The 24,199-nt window shown below is 46.1% G+C and overlaps 1 protein-coding gene across 2 annotated transcripts in view; it reads left to right on the plus strand.

Moving 5' to 3' along the window:
- Positions 1-24,199, plus strand: part of GLDN (gliomedin) — an 80,269-nt gene that overhangs the window by 43,580 nt on the left and 12,490 nt on the right. For both annotated transcript variants that reach the window (XM_079768005.1, XM_079768006.1), the window contains 3 exons: positions 3,593-3,644; positions 10,724-10,741; positions 11,104-11,211. In XM_079768005.1, the coding sequence (XP_079624131.1) occupies positions 3,593-3,644; positions 10,724-10,741; positions 11,104-11,211 (178 nt within the window). The remainder of the gene's footprint in view (positions 1-3,592; positions 3,645-10,723; positions 10,742-11,103; positions 11,212-24,199) is intronic.

Here is a 24,199-nt window from a genome sequence, read left to right on the forward strand (position 1 = left end):
ACATTTGTTAAAAGAATATTCCCAAGTAATATTCCCCAGTGAAGAGTAACACAATTTCCTGGTAAATATCTAAATTGACATTCATCATATAAATGAAGTCAAAAGGTCAGGAAATGAAATCTTCATCTTTTTTTTCTTTCTTTTTTAACAGAACCTGGGCCTACACCAGACCCGTATGAGTATAAAAGAGAAAGACTAATTTCCCCTATTGATTTTCCATTGTCTGACACCTCTGCTTCTGCTATAATCCCCCAGGCAACAAATGAAGCATTGTAAAGTCTTTAATGGTCTTCTCAATGGGCAATTATACATTTTTTTATAATAAATTTTGTCAGTTATGCAGCTGATTACATTCATTTATGAAAATGACTGAAAACATTGAATCAAAATTTTTTCTGTCTGGTTCCTTTGAGGTAATCATCAGAGCCATAATAAAAAGTGTAGTAGACCTGGAGCTGAGCCCAGCTCTTCTGTGAGCCAGCGTGTGACCTTGAGTAAATGAGGCGACCTCTCTGAGCCTCTGTGTTCTTATCTGTATGAAAGGGAAAGTATCAGGGCCCACTCTGCTTCAGCTGGAGTTGTTGGAGTGGGAGGGTGTGTTCTGTGAAGGGGCACCTGCATGTTCCCAGTCCTTAAGGTGGGGGCAGTATGTACGCATTTGTTTTATTACTCATCTTTAAATTGTTCTTGCACATTCTATACATCTGTGATGTGTGTGATATATTTCACAGTAGATTTCTAAGGCAGTCAATAAATACTGTTGACAGACTACAAAAAGTTAATGCAGACCGAGTTTTCCTCTGGACCTCCTAGCAACCAGAATAAACCTAGACGGAAGACAAAACAATTTTCCCCTCGAATCAAAACATGTTCTTTCTAAAGAGTTTAATTGAAAAGGTGAAGATTTCGAATAAAACAACAGGGTGTGTCATGCTCAGGACAGCTCCCTCCCACCTGGCCCTCCCTCCTCCTCACTTGAGGTTTCTATATTTCTCTCCAGAAATAGCCTGGAAAGCCAAAGATAAAGAGAGAATCTTGACAGCGGCAAGGAGCAGGAAGCATATAGAAATAAAAAGAGTAACAGAGCACAAGTCACCCGAGGATATGTGGATATGTGCTTATTGATTTTGAGAGAGAGAGAGAGAGAGAGAGAGAGAGAGAGAGAGAGAGAGAGAGATATCAATGTGAGAGAGAAACATTGATCGGTTGCCTCCTGTATGAGCATAACTGGGAATCGAACCCACAACTTAGGTCTGTGCCCTGACTGGGAATCAAACCCACAACCTTTTGATGTACAGGACAACTCTCCAACCAACTGCACCACCTGGCCAGGGCTGCGTCGCTTTTTTGTGTAAATGGCAGTACATTACATATGCTGCTGTGTACTTTGCATTTTTTTATTTATCTTGGAGAGCTCACAATATCAGCCTTATGGATTGAAATTCTCCACCCCCCACCCCTGCCGTATTTCTTTGTGCAGCTATGCTACACTTTAACCAGAGCTCGCTGATAAATATTTAGGTTGTTTTCAGTCTCTGCTCTTGCTCACATTTCTGCAACAACCATCTTTATGCTTACGTCTTCTCACACATATACTGTATGTGTGCATCTGTAGAGTAAATCCCAGAGTATATGGATGGACCAAAAGGTAGATTCATGTACATTTGGGTAGCTATTGCCCAAATCCCTCCAAAGAGGCAGAGTATCCCTTTACACTTCCATGAACAGGACATGAGACCACTGCTTTCCTGACAAGCCTATGACATATGATCTCTTCGTCTTTACTTACAAACCTAAAAGGCGAAAATAGAATTCCATCGCTTGGATTTATTTTTTTAGTTCCAAGTGAAGATGAAGCTCTTTACTTTTTCCGAACTTCAAGTTTGAGTCCATTGCCCATTTTTCTTTTGGTTTCTTGTTCCTTTATGTGTTTCTTTGAAACAGCTCTTTATATACAAGCCCTTTGCAAGTGTTTTTTCTAGGTTTGTGTTTCTCCATTGTTATTGCTTGTAGTGTTTTACCTCTGGTAAAATTTTTAAGTATTAGGTAGTCAAATGTATCAATTCAATTTCTCTCTATATGTAGTATGGGGATTGTTTCATTCTTAGAAAAGTCTTTCCTCTTCTAATGCTATTATAAATATTTTCCCCACGTTTCCTCTAGTAACTTTACTAGTTTCTTTTTTACTTTTACATTTTTGATCAGTATCATTTAATTAACTTATTTAATGTAAGGAGTGAAGTAGGGATTCAGCTTCTATTTTCTCCTGGAATGTCTATCCAGCTGTGTCAACTTTATTTCTTAACTAATAAGATTTCTCCCCACAGCTTGAAAAGCCACATGATTTGGATCTAAAAAATGCTGTATCTAGATATTGAAAATTCTTGGATGATAAATTAACTAAGTTCTTAGTACATTCAATGAATCGTCAAAACAACAGTATAAACAGAGTGGGCTTATCATGTGCTGGGTCTGTTCTAAATGAGTTGCATGTATTTGTTCATTTAATCCATGTAGCCATGCAATAAGGTAGGTGCTGTGAGCTTTATGTACAGACAAGGACACTGAAGCACAGAGAGGTTAAGTAACTTGTCTAAAGTCACACTGCTATGAGTGGCAAAGTCGTGCTTTGAACACAGGAAGTTTGACTTTAGAATCCATGCTTCTCTCCACATATTCCGCTGCCTTCATGAAATGGAAAACACTTTTGTGCATGCTTCCTACATGCTAGGCTCTGTTCTAAGAACTTCACACATAACACTTTTATTTAATCTTCACAACAATCCTAAGAAGTAAGCACTAATGCTCTCCCCATTTTACAGACAAGCAAACCGAGGCAGAGTGTAACTGGAGGACAGACAAAAAGGGAGGGGGAGCAGCATGTGGTGAGTCCTCAGAAGGAGGAATTTTGCTCTATCTTTAGAGCAGCAAGGAATCACAGACGTGTTTGAATCAGGTCGGACCCCATCAGATTGGGTTTTTGTGAAGTTCATTAGGAGCAGTGTGGAGAATGGATGAGGGAAGGGGCTGCACAGTGGGTGTGGGAGACCCAGATGTCAGGCTAACACCTCGCTGCAATGACACCCCCAACCCCAGGTGCCATCCAGTGGTGAGTAGGCAGCATCCACATGGCCTGAGATAACCACCCTCTGGGGCTTATGTTGTTTACATTTTCAGAGAAAACAAAAGTGTCCCTGCTCACCCAGCTTATAAGTGCTTGCTCCTAACCACTGAGCCTGTCGACCCTCTGTATTCAGGCCCACAGATTGAGACCTTTAGACGCTGGGGGGCCAGCTTAGTACAGCCTTGAAAATTGAATTTGACAATACCTTCACCATCCTCTGTCTCTCCAATAGAAATCAAGAAAATTCTATTGACATCGTTGATAGATGAGCTTCTGATATCAAATATCTTCAGATCTTTTAAAGATTTCTTTTGTGTCTTAGGTCAACTTTTCCTTGGACATCTATGTATTCTCCCAAAGTTACTCTGTGAATTTTTATAATTGCTTTCTTCTTGTGTGAATAAAGGGCAAGCTCATGGCCCCCTGCCTGCTGTGCTGCTCCTAATCACAGCCTCTCTCCCCCCGCAGATCCGCGTGATGGTGGACCTGTGCAACAGCACCAAGGGCATCTGCCTGACAGGTAGGCCGACCGCGCTCACCCCCAGCTGCCACGGCGCACAGGCATGCTAGCCAAGGGCCGGGCGGAGGGAGCACCTAGTGACACTGTAGGTTATAAAAATACATGTTGGTTTGCTTTTAGCAGATGTTTTTAATGGCATGAAAATCAATTGTCACATAATTATGAAAAATAATATTTTCAGTATTGCCATAGAAATATAGCCATGAAAAATAATGAGGTCTCGGGTAATTAGAAACGTGTGGTACCTTGAACCAGAGCCATGGATGTTTTCCTATTCCCATTAGTTTTTTAAAAGGAAGAGAAATAAAAAGACCTCGCTAAGTGGTAGAGTTCTCTTACCAGAGAATAATGTTCTCTTACCAGAAATCATTATTTCCCTACATCATACACATATGATACATATAACATGCCTGGGAAGCTCTAGAAGCAAACTGCTAATTAGTCGAGAAAGCACTTTTTCTGAAGTGTGGTCTGTGTGGTCCTACCGTGTGCTGGGTGGGACTGGCAGGGTCACTCAGTGATTCAAGGACGAATAGACAGGAGAGGGAATGAACCTCTGGGCAGAGCAAGCCTTGCGACAAGGAGTGGCTGATGGATGGGGCAGGGGAGGAGGGGAGTGGTTTTGATATGCTTATCTACACCTGAGTCAGACAGAGTCCTGCATCTCACCTGAGGGGAGGGGTGCCTGCCTCCTGCCTTTAAAAGCTGGGAGCAACAAATTCATTCACACCCCCACCCCAGGATGGGCCATAGAGCCTGATTCCAGACATTGCATTTCCAAAGGGAATACGCTACACTCTGAGGAAACAGGAAGAATCCTTTTCGTGTTAAAAGTCTGTTATGGACTAAATGCATGCTCCCGTGGACCTTACAGTATAACCAAGACTTTGTAGCGCTCTGAAGCTTTGCTGGGCCCCTCAGACCATGGCCCAGGCTCTGGGGAGATCCCATTCACGCTTCACTTGCGCCCAGGGCTGCGCTGTGTCTACTGAGGAGTAAGAAACCTCACCCTTTTCGGCAGTATTCTCCCCACTACCCACATTACATGTGCAGGAGGCGCTCACTGGGAGTTTGTCGAATGACCTGGGGTTTCTGTGAGTATTAAATAGGGGTGTTGGGCTGCTAAGAAAGACACTTCCCCAAGGAACCCCAGTCCAGTCTGACTCTCATTTGCTTGGTTTGGCCTCAGAGAGAAAAGCTGTAATCCTGTGGCTTCTTGGGAAATGCTAATTGAATTACTCAAGTCACATTTCAGCCCTCACAGAAAGTTAAATATCTTCAGAACAGCGTGGTCCTTTATTCTGAAGCTCTTGTGGCTTAAGCACCTTTCTTCCCTCTCCGGAAGTCCCTTTTCAGAGTTCCCTCGTGTGACCGTAATGAGCGCTGGGGAAATGCTCGGATGGATGGAATTACAGGCACAAAAGCCCTGTCGAGAGGCACAGGAAAAGCCTCTTTCTTTCTTATTTTTATAGTGACAGGAGGGCCATACTGTTCAGTGAATGTGTGCGGGGCTATTGAGACCACTTAGGGGAGATTGACGCGGCGGAAGAGCACATCTGTGCATCCCTACAGGAGCGGTGCGGGAGGTTCTTTGGCACCTAAAATGCTTTTCGAAGGCCACAACTTCCCCTTTCACACCAGCCTGAAACTGGGCCTCCTTTTACACAGAAAGCTCCTCTATTAAAACTTTGGTGTAAAAGGTACAAGTTACAACGTGAGGTGGTGCCTTGGCAGAGGCCAGGCTGCCTGGGGTGGGGTGGGAAGGCCACAGGACACAGGACTGAATTGGCAACTTCAGGGGGAGGGGAGAGAGCCTTGGTGCCCCGGGGAGATGTGGGCAGGCAGACCCTGGGCTCAGAGCCTGGGAACAAGATCTAGCTTTACACTGGGCTCATCTGTGAAGAAGCAGGCACTTGTGAGGTGGGGCTCATCCGCTGTGACCATGGACCGACCACTTTCCTGTTCCTTGTCCTGGGCTCAGCTGAGGTTGGTATGGGGACAAGGACAGGTGCCGGGTTTTGTGCAGCCTGGACATCTCAGGTGAAGAGGAGGGCAATTCAGCAGCTACAGTAGTAGGGGGTCTTGCTGGTGCCGAGCGTGTCAAACAACATGGGCTTTTCTGGCTGCGTCTTACCCCTGAACCCAGATTTCCTTGGAACCCCAGAAGCATCTCTTCTGGGAGAACAGGGGGCTTAAAGAAGGCGGGTCTTGGGTTATTCTTCACTTCCAGCGGCCGCCCCATAGGGTCTCGTTGGAAAACTCTCTAAGCCGTCACATTGCTGAACTGCTTGTTAGAACAGATGCACAGACACGCTTCGACTCCAGTGTTCCTTCTCCTCACAGCCAGTGACTCCAACCCGGTGATGACACTTGTCACCACTCTGTATCCTGTGTCCAGGCAGACATCAGTAACGGATCACAGCTACTCTGAGCATGGCCACCCTTCAGGAGAACCATGCCTGCGTGACTCCCGGAGGGAAGGAGACCACCCCTCCTTTGGCAGGGCTCCTGTCTGGCCCTGAAGTTGTGGCTGGCATGAATCCTGAGCCCCGGGGGGGAGATCCTTGCTGGGGTAAGAGTGAGAAAGGATCAGGACTCCAGACCTCAGCTCGCAGATGTGCTCCAGGCCTGGCAGCACCCGGATTATGAAGCTGCCTCTTCCACTGGCTCTTCCTAAAGCAGGAGGAGAACCAGACCTCACTTTCTCAAATGTTTCCATTTGAGCGTTGTTTTTTGCTTCTTTTTTCCCTTTATCAGCCAGACTTTGGGAAATGTGCAGCCACTTCCTTGGTCATTGCTGTGCTAAGCAGGTGCCTTGGGTCATGCAACACCTGTTCTGACACCGTCCCAGGGTGGAAGGAGAGGCTACTAGAGGGAAATTAGAGCCGGGCACCTTCCGCTGTGATTTGGAAGGACCTTGGAGGGAGGAGCCAGGTGGGCAGGCTCTCCAGAGGCCCGTAGCTTTAGCCACGGACCAGTGCCCGCCCTTGAAGACAGGAATTGAGCCGTGTACTTCCTTATCATTCATTGCCCATAACTGTGGTGCCCACATTTTCTTTTGCAATTAAGATTCTTCAGTTTGCTAGTAGCAGGACCCCACTAGGGCATATTTGAGGGGAAAAGAGTGCGGGTTACAAATTGATGTGTTTGCCCATGCTCTGGTAGCAAATTGTAAAATCTCAGTGGCTTAGCTTATTTCTCAGTCCACAAAGTCCAGCAAGGTCTGGCTGACTCAGGGTAGTTCTGGTGACGGGGACCCAAGCTGCTGCCATTCTGTGGCTCCATCATTTCAGCACTAGGCACCCCGGTTTCCCCCTGGGGCACCTTTGGTCCTCTAATAGGCCAGGCCTGGAAGTATCTCACCACCATGGGTCCCACCGGCCAGAACCCCACCATTCACATGGTCCAGCCTAACCCCAGGAATGCTGGGAAATGCGGTCTCTCTGTGGGTCCGGGAAGAGGATAGTGACCCTGAGCTCGGTGAGCACAAAGCTGGCTTCTCACGAGGGTAACTTGCAGAGAGCCTGGAGCCTGGAGGACAGGATGGCAGCCAGGCCCCAGGAGGGTGGGACCAGGAACCCACACAGCTCCTCTCTCACCTCTGCTTCTCTCCACTTCCTTCTCTTCTCTCTGACGATGGACATTTTTATTTACTGTGCATGGCCATTCACACACCTCTGGTTTACAAACTGGGCTCATTGTGGGTCAGTTTTTGGTTTTAAGGAGAAAAAGAATCTAAGTGGCTCAGCTCCTATCAAGCATCCGGCCAGTTCGAATGCACTCTGCCTGGGAGTGCAGGTGGGGATGGTAGACCAGCTGCGTCACTGCAGGGCCCAGCGCAGAATGAAGATGCAGGGGGCCTTGTTCAAAGGCAGGAAAAGGCTCCTCCTCTCTTCCAGTGTCTCACAGGCAACCTGCTGTGGTGGGGCTTTTGTTGTTTGCTACTTGATGTCGGACCCCCTGAGGCATGGTACTCACCTAGTGAGACAGACTCTCACAGGCGCTGGGGCCCACCCTGTGGCTCAGCCTTCCCTGCACTCAAGCCCAGGGCCCCACTGGGATGGAAGGCAGCAGCAGTCGCTGATGGGGGCTGGGGCGGAGAGTGGGGCAAACACACCACACCAGGGCAGGGAGCAGGCAGGAAACCGGTCCTGGGGATGCAGAGAGACCAGGGAAGCAGCACCACATTCTAACTGAATCGAGGCCCCAAGTCATCATCTTCCCCTCAGACTTCATTTACAAACCACAGATTCAAAGATAAAGTTAGAATTTCTAGATGGCTACCACCGCGCATTATTCCCAAGCACAGGGCCCCTTCTGAGGTGGCAGGCCTGGGGGACCAGCCCGTGCAGGATTCACAGGAAGGCCGCTGTCCGCAGGTATTCCGAGAGGGTCTGGGACTCAGAGGAGAAAGGTCAGGAGCTGAGAAAACATCCTGAGAAACAGTATTCTAAATGCCATTTGGCACATATAAATAATGTGACGTTTGACATGATTATAATGCCGCGTATTTGGGGCTGCTTCCAGGTGTAAGGAGCCCTGGCCGCTGACTTGGCGTCCTGAGAAGACGGTGGCAGGGGCTCGCCATCACCGGAGCTCTCTGCTTCTGCCCTCTCTCTCCTCTCCAGCGGCTTCAGGGCAGGGGCCCTGCTGGATGGCCCCCTACATCTTCTTTCCTGGTGCCTCTTCTGTCACCTGCCTCCCCACAGATAGGGTGTGTCCCCCATCCCTCTGCACCCCAAAATTAGGCTGGCCCCAATTTTTACTATTCCTCAAAACGAATAGCTCTCAACCTTTCTAGGATCAGGGACCCCTTCAAGGATCTGCTGATAGCGATTGATTATTTTCCAAGAAAATGTTCACATCAGGTGTGGGGTGGAGGGAGGAGACCCAGGACCATCTGCATCCCAGTCATGCTCGGTAAAAATTCAGGTTCCTGGGCCTCTACATCCAAACTGGATTAGAATCTTCGGATAGGACCCAGGTCGCTGCATTGTAGCAAGCATTCCAGGCGATTCTGTGGACTCAAATGACTAAGAACTGTAGCCATAGGGTGTCCATGGATCTTTTATCAGGAAACCCTAATCTTAGCACTTCACTCTAGTGACACCCTTGGCCATGGCTAATGTGTCCTAAACATATAGTTCCAGCTAGGACCTCTCTCCAGTAGTCCCACTGCCTGGAAATGGTATGACTGTCCTGGGAACTTTGAAGCCTATTATATACAGTTTGTCTTACTTGTTTACCTCCTTCCCCCACCCACCCCTTACCAATCTGCACATCTGAATTTGGCTCCATCTGCAGTCGGGAATTAGATTGATTGATTTCTTTGGACCTCTGTCAACTATCCAGTGTGTGTGTGTGTGTGTGTGTGTGTGTGTGTGTGTGTGTGCGCGCGCGCGCGCCATCTTGCGGCAAAGTCATGTAGCACAGGCTACACTAATCCTAAAAATGTGGTGCCATTTTCAGCAAATTGTTTTGGCCCAAGGTAGGACTATATGTATTGAAAGCATACCTTCAAACACGTGTTCTTCCATGAGTCCCCATGTATGTAAAATAGCCTCTCTCCATTAATATACCAGGCCTTTTTTGGCCTCACACGGAACCTTGCTCATTCTACTGAAATACCTCTGGAATGTCTAGCTTTCTCCACAACTCTACAGTCACCAACCACATTTATCCATAACCTCACCCCTAATTTTAACTACAAAGACTTTCTGGGTATTTTCTCTCCATCTTTTCTTTTCCCCCTCTTTCTTTCTCTCTCTCGTCTTATTCCCAAGTTCTCTTCAACTTCCATCTATAGGGGAGATCTCAAATGCACTGACTTCATGGTATCACCCCTCTCCCCTGCTTAATAACCTCCTGTAGCTCCCCACTGCCTCACAGATACTGTCCACACCTCTCTGCTTGGCAATCAAGTGCTGCTGCCCCACATCGGCCTCATCCCCACACACCAGCTTGATCTATCTTCTTCCTTTCTCACCTTGAATCATACAAATTCCCACCTCTGTACTTTTGCTCCTCCATGGGATGTCCAGCCCTCACCCCTGCAGCCATCCCAGGCCCATTGTTTCTTCGGTGCTCCAGCTCCAGGCTCACCCTCTCTGGAGGCCTCCCAGACAGCCGTGTGCCCAGGCTGCCCCAGCACCCCTTTGGGGTTTTGCTTCTCTGCAGCTCCCTCACATTTCATTGTGATTGCAAAGTATCTACCTTTGCCTGGTAGGTTGTCAACACAATAGACACAGGGGCCAAGCTTGCTGCTGCTTAGTGAATTTTGGTGCACATAATAAGTGCGTAGTAAATGGTGACCTTTCTGAAAGGTCACAGCTTGGATTTATGGAAGACCTTTCCCCTGTAGTACTGGTGATCACATGCAGCCTGGAGAACAGAAGGACCTCAGCTGCTCCCACTATAGCCTCACCAGCTTGTCTGAGTGCTCACATAGAACAACTGATAAGAAGACTCTCCTATTTGGGAAAGCAAAATCCTTTTGATAGATTATGTGTAAATGATCCATCTGAACACCCTTAGATTTTCTGGGTAATTACACACCAAGGAAACTATTTGCTACCTGATCTGGGCCCTCAATTCGTCCTGGGCTATTTCGTGCAACAAAATAGAGACCTGTGAGGTGAACCAGCTTCTGATGTCAGCCCCCCTCAGTGGCCTAGAGGAGACACACTGGCTGGCTGGGAGCGCTTGGGACTGCTCTCGGGACAGCCAGACCTCAGCCCTGCAATGCCAGCACTTACCTGTGCCAGGGCTGTAGTGCCTACCTGTATTGTCACCCAACCTCATTGAATTAAGTTGATTGCTTGAGAGGTGACTGATTTCTGAATCAATACAATTATTCTTGGTCCACTGAAACTTAAACAAAGTGGTTTTGGTTGGCAAATGTGTCTGTGCTGACTTGATTTTAAGAATCTTTTGGGTAAACATACTGACTTCTAAGTAAAAGGCATGGGGTGGTTCCTCGCCAGTCCATTCTCAGAGGGGGGAAATAATTTTGGGGTGTGGAGCTGGCTTTGCTTTCCTCCACCTATAGTTCACCATTTAAATTTCTTTTCCTATTCTAGGCCCACCTGGCCCACCAGGTAAGAGCCCATGGCTTTTCCTAGTTCATAGGGGGGAATATGGGTGGCTAACTCCCCAGGATCACTCAGAAGGGACTAAGGTGGGGAAGGGGAAAGATTCTAGAGCCAACCCCAACTATCACTGTGTCCCCCTTCTCTCTGCCCCAATCTTGAACTCTCCTGCCCCTTCCACTTGAGAGCCTGCCTTCACCATCCCCCACCTGTCACTGCTCCAGGCCAGGGTAGCAAAGGAGACGAAGGAAGGGAAGAAGCAGGAAGGATTTGGGAAAGGTGTTGATGCTGCCCAGTTTACTGGCTTCAGGGAATGACCTGAATTTCAGTGAAGAGATGTTTTTAATGTTCATTTCCCGTGTTTGATGCAGGACCGCCAGGAGTTGGTGGGCTACCAGGACACAACGGGTCGGATGGACAGCCTGGTCCCCAGGGCCCAAAGGGCGAAAAAGGAGCAAATGGAAAAAGAGGAAAAATTGGTATTTTGGCAACTCTTTCATTATTTACCTTATTGCTCATTTCTGTTACTGCATTTTGAATGGGCTAATGTGTGTGCAGTGGCTAGAAAGTGTTGTATCTTTGCAGGCAAGGCTGATTTGACTCATGCCTGGAAGTTGTTGTGTTTGGGGGGCCAAGGGCATTCTTGTTGGTACTGACAATGGTTTATCTCCCTGGGAACTGCTTGCTCTGATGCAGACTGACAGATGGAAGGGGCGGGAGCCGGAGCCCAGGGCAGGGCACGCCATGGGCTGTGTGCTGGCTGCATGTGTCACGCCCCAAGTCTTTCCAGGGTCAGTTCCTGCCTTGCCCTCTCACTGCCTTCTTCTGCCCAGAAATATGTTTGATTGAAAAGCAGTTGTGTGGTGTCAGCCTCTGAGTTTTCCTAGTAGAGGAATAGCTGGAATGATTTGAATGGACTGGTGGCCTCCCGGCCTCCCTGAGGCCTCCACTCGGGTTGTGGGGTCCCAGCTGACAGGGCCTCCTGTCCAGGGGCCACAGGGTGATTACAGAGATGTGGTGGCCTCTCCGAGAGACTGCCTGTGCCTCTGTGAGCAGCGGTGCTGCCATCACCCGAGCTGAGGCCCCGAAGCACCGAGGTGTCAGGTATGTCCAGGGGTCAGTGAGAGACAGGGCTCCTGTGGGGCCTGGCAGGAGGCAGGGGGCGGGCGGGCGGGTGGGTTCTGAGGGGCTCTGAGTACCAATTCAGGGGGGCCGGGGAAAGGCCTGTCGGGCAGATTCACTGAAGAAAGCTGTCATGTGGCATGTGGAAGCTCGAGTGCCAGGGGTAGGGCTGCTCAGGAGGCCTCTAGGAGTCCTGGCTCTCAGCCTCTGGGCGGGTGGAGGCTCCATCACACCCTCTAGTTTATTTCCAACTTCGGGGCCCTGCTACTCCCGCTCACGTGGCTCTGGGCTAGAAGAGCTACTGGGAGATTCTTCCAGACAGCACAGTCCCCCTCCCAGCACTCTGCTCTTACTCCCATAACAATGTGAGAGGCTGTGGAGAGGGAGAGTCGTGGAGGGGCTTTGCCACTTGGCCAAACCTGTGTGCTCACGTTCCCAGGGGGCAGCCCCTGTGACAATGGGCTACACAGCCCCCAGAAGGCCAGTAATTACAGCCCGTGCTACAGAGCAGTAATGGATTGTTCCGTGTTGGATAATAATTATAAATGAACATCAGCATTGAATAATGATGACCGGCAGTGTACAGACATTTGGTTTATCCTGGGAAGCCCCCAGAAATGTGACCCAGTCCTAAGGATTCAGCAACGAGTGTATGAGGGGCAGCTGAGGGGAGGCAGCCACTGTGCTGGCATGGGCGTGGGCAGGGGGAAGGGTGTGGGTTTCCAGAAGGGCTCTGGCTTTGCAGAGGTGAGCTTAGCATGCGGCCCACAACCCAGTGAGGGCAAAGCAAAGGTCTGTCCACTCAGGTAACGCATGTTTATGTGGCAGGTACTGTTGTAGATGCTGGAGATCCAGAAGTGAAAACGCTCACAACATCCCTGTCCTTATAACGCTTAGATTCTAAGCTGGGAGAAGGAACAATCGACAAGATCAACAAGTAGAGTGATTGTTACACGGTGGTAAGGGGAAATATAGAGCCAGGAGAGGGAATTGGGCGAGTGGGGGGTGACTGTGGAATGGGAAGCCATGTCAGACCCCTGGGAAGGGAGCTTTGAGCAAACACCTGGAGGAGGTGAGAGCGGGGGCCTGGGGAGAGGGTTCCAGCAGAACCTGGGAGGACAGCTTGCCCCCCATGAGTCTGAGAAGCCACAAGGAAGCCAGGGTGGCCGGACAGAGAAGGAGAGGTAAGTCTGATGATCAAGTTAAGACCAGAAAGGAAAGAGGACAAATCAGGTTGGCCCTGGGCATTTGAAGAACTGTGGTTTGTGCTTAGAGCGAAATGGGCAGGATTTACAGCAGAGCAGAGACCTGCCCTGCCCCACTGGGGAACCCGCCACCCTGGCAGCTGTGCCGGGGAGGCTGCAGAGCAGAAGGGAGGAGGCTTGGAGAGGGGCAGCAGTGAGGGGTGAGAAGGTGCTGGATTCTGTTTCTCTGGGGGTTGACCAAGTCCTCATTTCCTGGAGATCCCACAGAAAGGGCAGCAAAGACACAGGCCTTCCCAGTGAGGGAGGCCTCCGGGGTCGGCAACGTTAGAACGTAGAACAAGAAGTTTCCACTAAGGTCCACGTTAGAACTGGAGTCACCAAGGGCCCGACAGGGGGTCCTCGCCCTGGGCCAGGGGAAGTGGAGACTAACCGCCCTTCTATTGTACAGAGACAAAGGCCATTGGAAGAGACTGGCTCTATGGAAAGAGGTCGTTGAAAGCTTTGCTCAGCCCTGGGCCAGCTCAGACTCCAGAGCAAGGGCTGTGCTGTCCGCAGGCACCCTGCTAAGGGCCCTGGGCTGAGCTTTCCCTCCTGCTCCCTACCTGAGCCTAGAATGCATGTCCATACCACCCCGCAGTCAACTTTCTTGCAGGGAACCCGGGATGGCACAGCCACGGAGCGGGAATGTCTTTATCCTGAGAGCAGGAGAAGCCACAGAGGGGTTCCAGCAGGCGAGAGTGACATGATCAGATCTGCCTTTGTAAGAACCAATGTGCATGGAACACATTGAATTAAGCACAGGAGACAAGCGAGCGTGGAGGCAGGGAGACGTTCAGAAGCTTCTCAAAGAGCAGGCGGAAGGGATGGCGGGAACGGGTATGGAGAGACAAATGGAGTGGGTATTTGGGGGTGAAATCCGCAGTCCCTGATGGCAGGTGGATAAACAGAGGTGGGGGAGGGAGGCCCTCGGGCAGACTCCAGGTCTCTGCGCTGCCTGACTGCTCTGCCCCCAGGTGGGAGCCCTGCACTGACTCAGGTTCAGGGAGGCTGTCAGGAGCTCAGCGTGGCATGTGCTGAGATTGAGACACCAGGGGAGGAGATGTCGGGGGGGGGGGGGGGGGGGCCTTGGGGATGCAGGTCTGCAGTCAGAGGAGGCCAGCGGGCTAGAGGTCTACAGGGCGGAGTATCAGAGACCAGGGGCATGTGGGCGTGGCTGTGGGAGAGCCTGGGTGGAGCCCTGAGGAGCAGTAGCATCTAGTGACCACGTAGAAGTGAGCCTCCAGGTGAGCCGACCGTGGAGGCTGAGGACAGCAGAAGCGGGTGGGAGTGTTTGTCAGCAAATATTTATGGGACAGATTGAGAATGCTGCTGGGGAAACAAAGCAGACGCAGTTCCCACTCCGGACCCCTTTCCATCTGATTGTTCACAGTCAGCAGTCTGGTACATTGGTAATCACATTAGATACACATTTGAAGGAAAGAACAGGGTGCTTTGAGATACACTGGTCTGATGAAATCAGAATTTCAGAGCTCTAGCCTAACCATTGTTTCCAAGAGATTGAAGCATCTTAAAGAAGTTTAAGTTTAAAAAATTTGGCTCTCAAAAGAAATTTCAGTCGTTGTACTGTTGATATTTGGCTCTGTTGACTAATGAGTTTGCCAACCACTGGCTTAGGTCGAGTTCTGGCTCTTCCACTTGGTAGCTGTGTGCCCTGGGGCAAGTTACTTAATCACTCTGTGCCATGGTTTCCTCATCTGTATAATGGGGACAATAATAGTACCAACCTCATAGCATTGTTAGGAAGAGTGAGTGAACTAATATATATATAGATGTAAGTGGTATTTTAGTGTTAGCTGTTGTTACCAAAAATGGGAAGGAGAAACTTGGTTTTATACCTAAAGGAAATCTAAGTGGAAATACCTGTATTCATTTGAAAACACTGACTTAGATTTGGAGATAAGAATTGAACTAAAAGAGACTTAAATGTTGTCATTTTGCAACTAGCATCTTATATGAAGTTTGACATTCTGTTGCCTCAAAACCAAACATTTACTTTCTCTCTCCATGTATCTTACTGTCTCACTTAAGAGTTAATGCTGCAGTGTCTTCTCTAAAAATCAAATCCTCATAAAAACAGAAATAAACATCCTCCTCCTTATTCATCCCCATCTTGGGACTGGGTATTGTGGACACCCTCCAGTACCCTTCCCCCCACCCTCAGTCTATGACAGATGGTCCTGCCAAAAATAAGCCATCCTCCCTCACCCCCTGCTGAGAAGATGCTGGAGTTGACCCCTGCAGCGCTGCACAACCCCCAACTCTAACGCTGGTGAGACGGTTTGTTTTGAGTGGGCGCCACGGAGGAAGAAAAATAGCAGAGAGCCCCTTGTAGCACAGGACCTAGGCAAGCAGATCTGGGCTGTCTCCCCTGGCAGAATGTGCTGACTCGAAGCCTGCCAGAGCCCAGGCGACACAGCGATAGTATCACTGAGCACATCTGAGTGGGGCGGGGGAGAGTGCCCCCCCGGGTCTTCTGATGGTGCGTGTGATTAGGTTGCAGGGTGCTTCTGACACCAGCGCACGGCCAGCGCGCGGACAAGATTTTATCTACAGACAAAGGGAACGTGTCACAGGCAATAGTCATAAGAGGGCAAAGACAAAACATTTTGTGTGTTGACAAAATGTCCATGACCCTTTCTTTTTTATTTTTATTTTTATTGAATGTACTGGGGTGACATTGGTTAAATAAAATAGATAGGTTTCAGATGTACAAGTCTATAATACATCATCTGTAGATTGTATTGTGTGTTCACCACCCAAAGTCCTCTCCTTCTGTCACCACTTATCCAGCCTGTACCCTCTTCATCCTCTCCCAACCCCCTTTCCCTTTGGAAATCACCATACTACTGCCTGTGTCTCTGAGGATTTTGATGTGTTTTTTGTTTGTTTTTTGTTTGTTTGTTTTCTAGATTACTTCATCTTTTCACCCAGCTCCTTACCCACCTACCCTCTAACAATTGTCAGTCTGTTCTCTGTATCTATGAGTCTGTTTATATTTTGTTAGTTTATTTTTTTTTCCCATTAGATTCCACATATAAGTGAAATTATATGGTACTTGTCTTTCTCTAACTGGCTCATTTCACTTAGCATAATACTCTCCAGGTCCATCCATGCTATCGCAAAGGTAAGGTTTCCTTCTTTTTTTACGGCCGAGTAGTATTCCATTGTGTAAATGTACCACAGCTTTTTTATCCACTCACCTATTGATGGGCACTTGGGCTGTTCCCAAGTCTTGGCTACTATAAACAACACTACAATGAAATAGGGATCAGGCCTAAATTGGCAGTCAGACATCCCCCGAGAGCGCAGGCTGGGCTGAGGGACCCCCCTCCCCTCCATGCATGAATTTTGTACACTGGGCCTCTAGTTGACTATAAAGGCATGGGTATATTTCTGGGCTCTCTCTTCTGTTCCATTGATCTATATGTTTTTATGCCAGTACCATACTGTTTTTATTAATATGGCCTTGTAGTATACTTTGATATCAGGTAACATGATTCCTCCAGTGTTGTTCTTTCTTGAGATTGCTGAGGCTATTTGTGGTTCCATATAAGTTTTTGAAATATTTGTTCTAGTTCTGTGGAATATGACATTGGTATCTTAATAGGAATTGTGGTTGAATCTACATATTGCTTTGGGTAGTATGGACATTTTAATGATGTTAATTCTCCCTATCCATGAACACAATATTTGCTTCCACTTATTTGCATCTTCTTCAATTTCTTTTTTCAGTGTCTTATGATTTTCTGAGTATAGGACTTTTACATCCTTGGTTCAATTTATTCCTGGGTATTTTATTTCTTTTTGATACATTTGTAAAGGCATTATTTCTTAGTTTTCATTTATGATAGTTCGTTATTGGTGTATAAAAGGAAACTGATTTCTGGATATTTATTTTGTATCCTGCTGCTTTACTGAATTCATTTATCAGTTCTAGTAGTCTTTCGATTGAATCTTTAGGATTCTCTATATATTATCATGTCATCTGCAAATAATGACAATTTTACTTCTTCCTTTCCAATTTGAAAGCCTTTTATTTCTTCTTTTTGTCTGATTGCTATGGCTAGGACTTCCAATACTACCCTATGTAATAAAAGCCTAATATGCTAAATGTCTGGTCGTCCGATTGTCTGTTCAACTAATCAAAGCGTAATATGCTAATGATATGCTAAGGCCACTCAATTGCTTGCTATGATGTGCACTGACCACCAGGGGGCAGATGCTCAATGTAGGAGCCAGGCTCATGGCTGGAGTCAGGCTGACAGCTGGAGAGCGCAGCAGCAGTGGCGGGCCTAAGCTGTCAGTCAGACATCCCCTGAGGGCTCCTGGACTGTGAAAGGGTGCAGGCCGGGCTGATGGACTCCCCCTGAGTGCATGAATTTCATGCACCAGGCCTCTAATACTGAATAAGAGTGGAAAAGGTGGGCATCCCTGCTTTGTTGCTAATCTTAAGAGAAATGCTTTTAGTTTTTGCCCATTGAATATGATGGTGGCTATGGGTTTGTCATATATGGCCTTTATTATGTTGAGATATGATCCCTCTATTCCCACTTTGCTGAGCTTTTTTTTCATCGTAAATGGGGGCTGGATTTTATCAAATGTTTTTTTCTGCATCTTTTGATATCATCATGTGATTTTTATCTTAATTTTGTTTACTAGTATGTGGTGTATCATGTTTATTGATTTGTGGATTTTGTACCAACCTTGCATCCCTAGAGTAAATCCCACTTAAGCATAGTGTATTATCTTTTTGATGTATTGCTGGATCTGGTTTGCTAATATTTTGTTGATGATTTTAGCATTTATATTCATCAAAGATATTGGCCTATAATTTTCTTTGCTTCCAGTGTCTTTACCTATCTGGTTTTAAAATTATGATAATCTGGCTTTGTAAAATGAACTTAGTAGTCTTCCCTCCTTTTGAATTTTTTGGAATAATTTGAGAAGGATAGGTATTAGTTCTTCTTTGAATATTTGGTAAAATTCACTTGTGAAGCCATCTGGTCTAGGACTTTAGTTTGTTGGAGTTTGTCGGGGTTTTTTTTTTTTTTTCTTTATTACTGCTTCCATTTCATTAGTTGTAATCTGTCTATTCAGATTTTCTGATTCTTCCTGATTCAGTTTTGGAAGATTGTATGTTTCTAAGAATTTATCTAATTTGTCCAGATTGTCCTATTTGTTGGCATATAGTTGTTTATAATATTTTCTTACAATCCTTTGCATTTCTTTGGTGTCAGTTGTTATTTCTCTTTCATTTTATTTATTTGGGTCCTCCCTCTTTTTAAAAAAATATGTTTTATTGATTTCAGAGAGAGAAATAGAGAGTTAGAAACATCAATGATGAGAGAATCATCGATCAGCTGCCTCCTGCACTCCCCACACTGGGGATCAAGACTGCCACCCGGGCATATGCCCTGACCAGGAATCAAACCATGACCTCCTGGTTCATAGGTCAGTGTTCAACCATTGAGCCATCTGGCTGGGCAGGGGTCCTTCTTTTTTTCTTGATGAATCTGGCTAAAGGTTTGTTAATCTTATTTATCTTTTCAAAGAGCCAGTTCTTCATGTCTTGATATTTTGTATTGCTTTTTAGACTGTTTTATTTAGTCCTGGTCCTATATTTATTATTTTGTTCCTTCTACTCACTTTGAGCTTTGTTTGTTATTCTTTCTCTAGTTTGTTTAAGTGTAACGTTAGATTGTTTATTTAAAGTTTTCTTGTTTCTTGATGTAAACCTTAATGCTATGAATTTCCCTCTTAGAACTACTTTTGCTGTGTCCCATACATTGTTGTGTTCTCATTTTCATTTGTTTAAAGGTATCTTTTGATTGCTTCCTTGATGTCATTGTTAACTCATTCATTGTTTAGTAACATGTTATTTACCTTCCAGGTCTTTGCATGTTTTTCAGTTTTTCTCTTGTGATTGATTTCTAATTTCATACCATAATGGCCAGAGAAGATGCATGATATTGAAATGCATGAAGATGCATTTCAATCTTCTTAAAACTACTGAAACTTGTTTTGTGTACTAACTTGTGGGTTGTCCTAGAAAATGTTCCATGTGCATTTGAAAAGAATGTATATGCTGCTTTGGAGTGGAATTGCTCTGAAGATAGCGATTAAATCCTTGTGATATAGTGTGTCATTTAAGGCCACCATTTTCTTATCGATTTTCTGTCTGGATGATCTACCCATTGATGTCCATGTGGTGTTTTAATCCCCTATTATGACTTTAGTACTATCAGTCTCTCCCTTTATGTCCATCAAGATTTACTTTACATATTTAGGTGTGCCTATGTTGGATGCAGAAATGTTTACAAGGGTGACATCCTCTTGTTGGATCGATCCCTTCAGCATTTTGTAATGTCCTTCTTTGTCTCTTGTTATGGTCTTTGTTTTGAAGTCTATATTGTCTGATATAAGTTTTTCTACCCCAGCTTTTTTTCCATTTTCATTTGCATGAAATATCTTTTTCCATCTGTTTACTTTTAGTCTGTGTGTATCCTCTTCTTTTCTAAGTTGGTTCTCTTTATAGACAACATATATGTAAGTCTTGTTTTCTTTTCCATTCTGCTATCCTATGTCTTCTTATTGAAGCATTTAAGCCATTTACACTTAAAAGGATTATTGATAGGTACATATATATTTCCATTTTATTCTTTAAGAACTGTGTTCTTCATTTCTCATAATACTGGCTTGGTGGTGATGAACTCTTTTAGCTTCTTCTTATCTGATAAGCTCTTTCTTTCTTCTTCAATTTTAACTGATAGCCTTGCTGGAAAAAATAGTCTTGGTTATAAAAGTTTCTTGCTTTTCATCACTTTGAATATTTCATACCAATATTTTTTGGCCGAAAATGTTTCTGTTGAGAAATCATCTGACAGTCTTATGTACATAGCTGTCTTTCTCTTGCTTTTAAGATTCTCTCTTTGTCTTTAGCCATTGCCATTTTAATTATGATGTATCTTGTTGTGGGCCTCTTTGAGTTCATTTTGTTTGGGACTCGCTGTGCTTCCTAAATTTGTGTGACTTTTTTCTTCACTAGATTAGGGAAGTTTTCAGTCATTATTTCTTCAAATAGATTCTTGATCCCTGCTGTCTGTCTTCTCCTTCTGGTACCCATATGATGCACATGGGTTGCAATTCATGTTACCCCAAAGGTCTCTTAAACTATCCTCATTTTTTAAAAATTCTTTTTGCTGTTCTCATTGGGTGTTTTTTGCTACCTTGTATTCCAAATTGTTGATTCAGTTATCTGCTTTATCTAATCTACTATTTATTCTTTCTAGTATAGTCTTCATTTCAGGTATTGTATTCTTCATTTCTGATTTGTTGTTTTTTTATTGTTTCTATGTCCTTTGAATGCTTGATAACTCCTTATTGAAGTTTTTACTAAGTTCCTTGAGCATCCTTATAACCATTTTTTTAACTCTATGTCTAGTAAATTGTTTGCCTCCATTTCAGTTAGCTCTTTTTCTGGCGATTTCCCTGGTCTTCTATTTGGGGTATGTTTCTTTGTGTCCCTATTTTTGCTACTTCTTTATGTTTGTTTCTGTGTATTAGGTGGATCTTCTATGACTCCCAGTCTTGGTAGGGTGACCTTATGTAGTTGGTGTCCTGGGAACCCAATGGTGCAGTCTCCTTAAATCACCTGAGCTGGGTGCTCCAGAAATGTCCTCTCTGCCCCCACCCTTTCTTAACAAATGCTTAAAAATGATAATGCATGCCATGGCTGATGTTGTTCAGTGTTTAGAGCGTTGGCCTGTGCACAAGATCATAGGTTGAATTCCTGGCCAAAAGCATGTACCTGGATTGCAGGTTCAATCCCTGGCCCCAGTCTGGGTGAGTGTGGGAGACAATCTATCAATGTGTCTCTTTCTCTCTCTTTTTTTTTTCTCTCTCTCTCTCTCCCATCCCTCCCTCCCACTCTCTCTAAAAAAGCAATGGGAAAAATATCCTTAGGGGAGGATTAACAATAACAAAAAGAAATATCATGCACATCCAGATAAGTATCAAAATACACCTTTAAGCAAAGGTCTTTAATATCTTTAGCTTTAAACACCTGCCCTTGTAGGGGCTGCCTTACAACAGCTGCATTACAGCATGAATATTTTCCTGTTTCACACATGACCTTTTTGAGAAAGAAAATAAAAGGCATATGAGGAAAGAATAAAAGAAAAGAAGGGAAAATAGGATGATGATGCAGAAAGGCTTTTTGTGACTAGAATAAATGCCTGAAAAAGAAAACTCTGAGGTACTGAGAAGATACCATTTCCCTGAGCTTTGCTAAATCTGGGCATGTGAAACCTTTAGACGATATCAGTTATACTTGGTGCATTGTGCTGACTGGACTCTATGGCAACGGACTCATCTTTTGTGTCCTGCAGATAATGTGCCAAATTGCCTATTTAAAACACTGACAAAAGAAAGTCTTCTCATGAAGAGATTCCCGATTAAGGGCTTCTTTAAGTGAGCAAACCACTTTCCAGCAAGATGTCCTGATGACCTGGGCAGGGATGACCCAGACTGATGGATTTCCAGTGCTGTTGTGAGAGATGTATCATGAGCCATGAACCACCCAAGAGGCATGATTTGCCTCATATTGAATCCATGGCAGAGCAAATGCCGACAATGGGGTGGAGTAAGGTGGGGGGCTTCCGCTCTTCTTCACTTCCTCTTTATTGTGTAACAGCTCCCCCTTCAGTGCATGGCACCTGCCTGAGATCACTGCTGGTAGGGAACCCAAGGCCTCTAACTCCCAGCTACAGTTGAATTTCATGGTTTTTACTGTTGTTGTTGTTTTTTGTTGTTGTTGTTGTTGTTGTTGTTTTATGGTTGGCTGAAATGTAGCAAATGTTTCTTTGTTCACTACATTTACTAATAGTGATCAACATCTTAAGGTTCTTTCATACACTGTCTTCTTTGGAATGGTTTGTGTAGGGTCCCTTGAGTATCGAAGAGCAAAAAACATTTTGAATATGTATTACTCATCCGGCATAAAGGAAAAGGTGTTAAGAGATTCAGATTTATGTTTTAGAGAATAATTGCCTTCCATGGCTGTGCAGTGTATTTGGGTACGATGTGATGTGATGTGATGTGATGTGATGTGATGTGATGTGAATGCAGTTATCTCCCCATTGCTGAAAAGCTATGAGGAGAGGCTTTCAGGATTTGGGAGGTTGATCTAATTGACCTTTTAGGTGCCTTCCAATCTGGAATTCTATGATTACCTTGGGACAGTTATGTTGAATCCTGTGGTGCTAGCAGGCAGTGCGGGTGGGGTCAGTCCAGATTTGATTTTTCATCTGGAGAGAGGATCATTGTGATGCCAGAGGATAACCATTAGAGAGTGGGGTCTGTGGGATTGTGCCAGTTTATGGCACTTAGGAGAGGGGTGAAAGGGCAGTCACTTGGCCAGAGCCTATAAAAAGGGGAATAGAGACTGACAGGGTAGTTAGAAAAGATCCTAAGCCCTCTTGGTTATAGACTGAGAGGAATCAAAGTTTTTCCTGCAGTAAGACATGCCTCGGGTCTTTCCTGTTGCCTGAAATCTCTACCACTCTGAATAATATCTCTATTGAGCAATACCTCTAGGAGGCTGTCATCAAAATGAACAGGGGGCTCCCTGCAATAGTAGATCATGTAAATTTATCCATACCTGGCAATACCTTTGCACAATATTGGGCAACTAGAAGCCCGGTGCACGAAATTCGTGCACGGCGGGGGGTTGTCCCTCAGCCCAGCCTGTACCCTCTCCAATCTGGGACTCCTGGAGGGATGTCCGACTGCCCGTTTAGGCCCGATCCCACCGGGATCGGGCCTAAACGGGCAGTTGGACATCCCTCTCACAATCCAGGACTACTGGCTCCCAACTGCTTGCCTGCCTGCCTTCCTGATTGCCCCTAACTGCTTCTGCCTGCCAGCCTGATCACCCCCTAACCACTCCGCTGCCAGCCTGGTTGATGCCTAACTGCTCCCCTGCCAGCCTGTTTGCCCCCAACTTCCCTCCTCTGCCAGCCTGGTCACCCCTAACTGCCCTCTCCTGCAGGGTTGATCACCTCCAACTGCCCTCCCTTGCAAACCTGGTCCCTCTCAACTGCCCTCCCTTGCAGGCCTGGTCCTTCACAACTGCCCTCCCTTGCAGGCCGGGTGCCTCACAACTGCCCTTCCCTGCTGGCCATCTTGTGGTGGCCATCTTGTGTCCATATGGGGGCAGGATCTTTGACCACATGGGGGCAGCTATATTGTGTGTTGCAGTGATGATCAATGTGCATATTACTCTTTTATTAGATAGGATAGAGGCCTGGTACAGGGGTGGGGGCCAGCTGGTTTGCCCTGAAGGATGTCCTGGCTCAGGGTGGGGTTCCCTTGGGGCATGGGGCGGCCTGAGCCAGGGGCCTGTGGTGGTTTGCAGGCCAGCCACGCACCCTGGCGACCCAAGAGGAGGCCCTGGTATCTGGAATTTATTTTCCTTCTACAATTGAAACTTTGTAGCCTGGAGTGGAGGCAAGCCTGCTGTTCCCTCTGGGGCGGCAGCCATTTCTGTGGCAGTTAATTCACCTTCTACAATTGAAACTTTGTAGCCTTAAGCGGGTGAGCCTAAAGCTTTGCTTCCCCTGTTGCCGCCGGCAACCCTGGCCTGCTCTCTCAAGCTCCATTCTGCCGCCATTTGTTTGAATTTGTTTACCTTCTATAATTGAAACTTTGTAGCTTGAGTGGAGGCTTAGGCCTGCAACGGCTATGGAAAGCTTGGCTTGCTCTGTTACCTGGGAAACCTTGCTCTCTGTGGCTGTAGCCATCTTGGATTGGGGTTAATTTGCATACTCACCCTGATTGGCTGGTGGGCGTGGTTTAGCTGATGGGCGTGGCTTATGTAGCGGAGTGATGGTTAATTTGCATATTACCATTTTATTAGAGAGGATTCCTTCCCCTCTCAGGACCCCAGTGTCCCTGGGTGCTGGTGAGGTTGAGTAGCTCTTTTATAGATTTCATGAAAATTTCTACATAAACATGTCATCTGAATTAAAAAAATTTTTAATTCATTCTTTCCAATCTGCTTGCCTTTTATTCCTTTTGGCTT

Source organism: Cnephaeus nilssonii (assembly GCF_951640355.1).
Source record: "Cnephaeus nilssonii genome assembly, chromosome: 4".
Classification (NCBI taxonomy): domain Eukaryota; kingdom Metazoa; phylum Chordata; class Mammalia; order Chiroptera; family Vespertilionidae; genus Cnephaeus; species Cnephaeus nilssonii.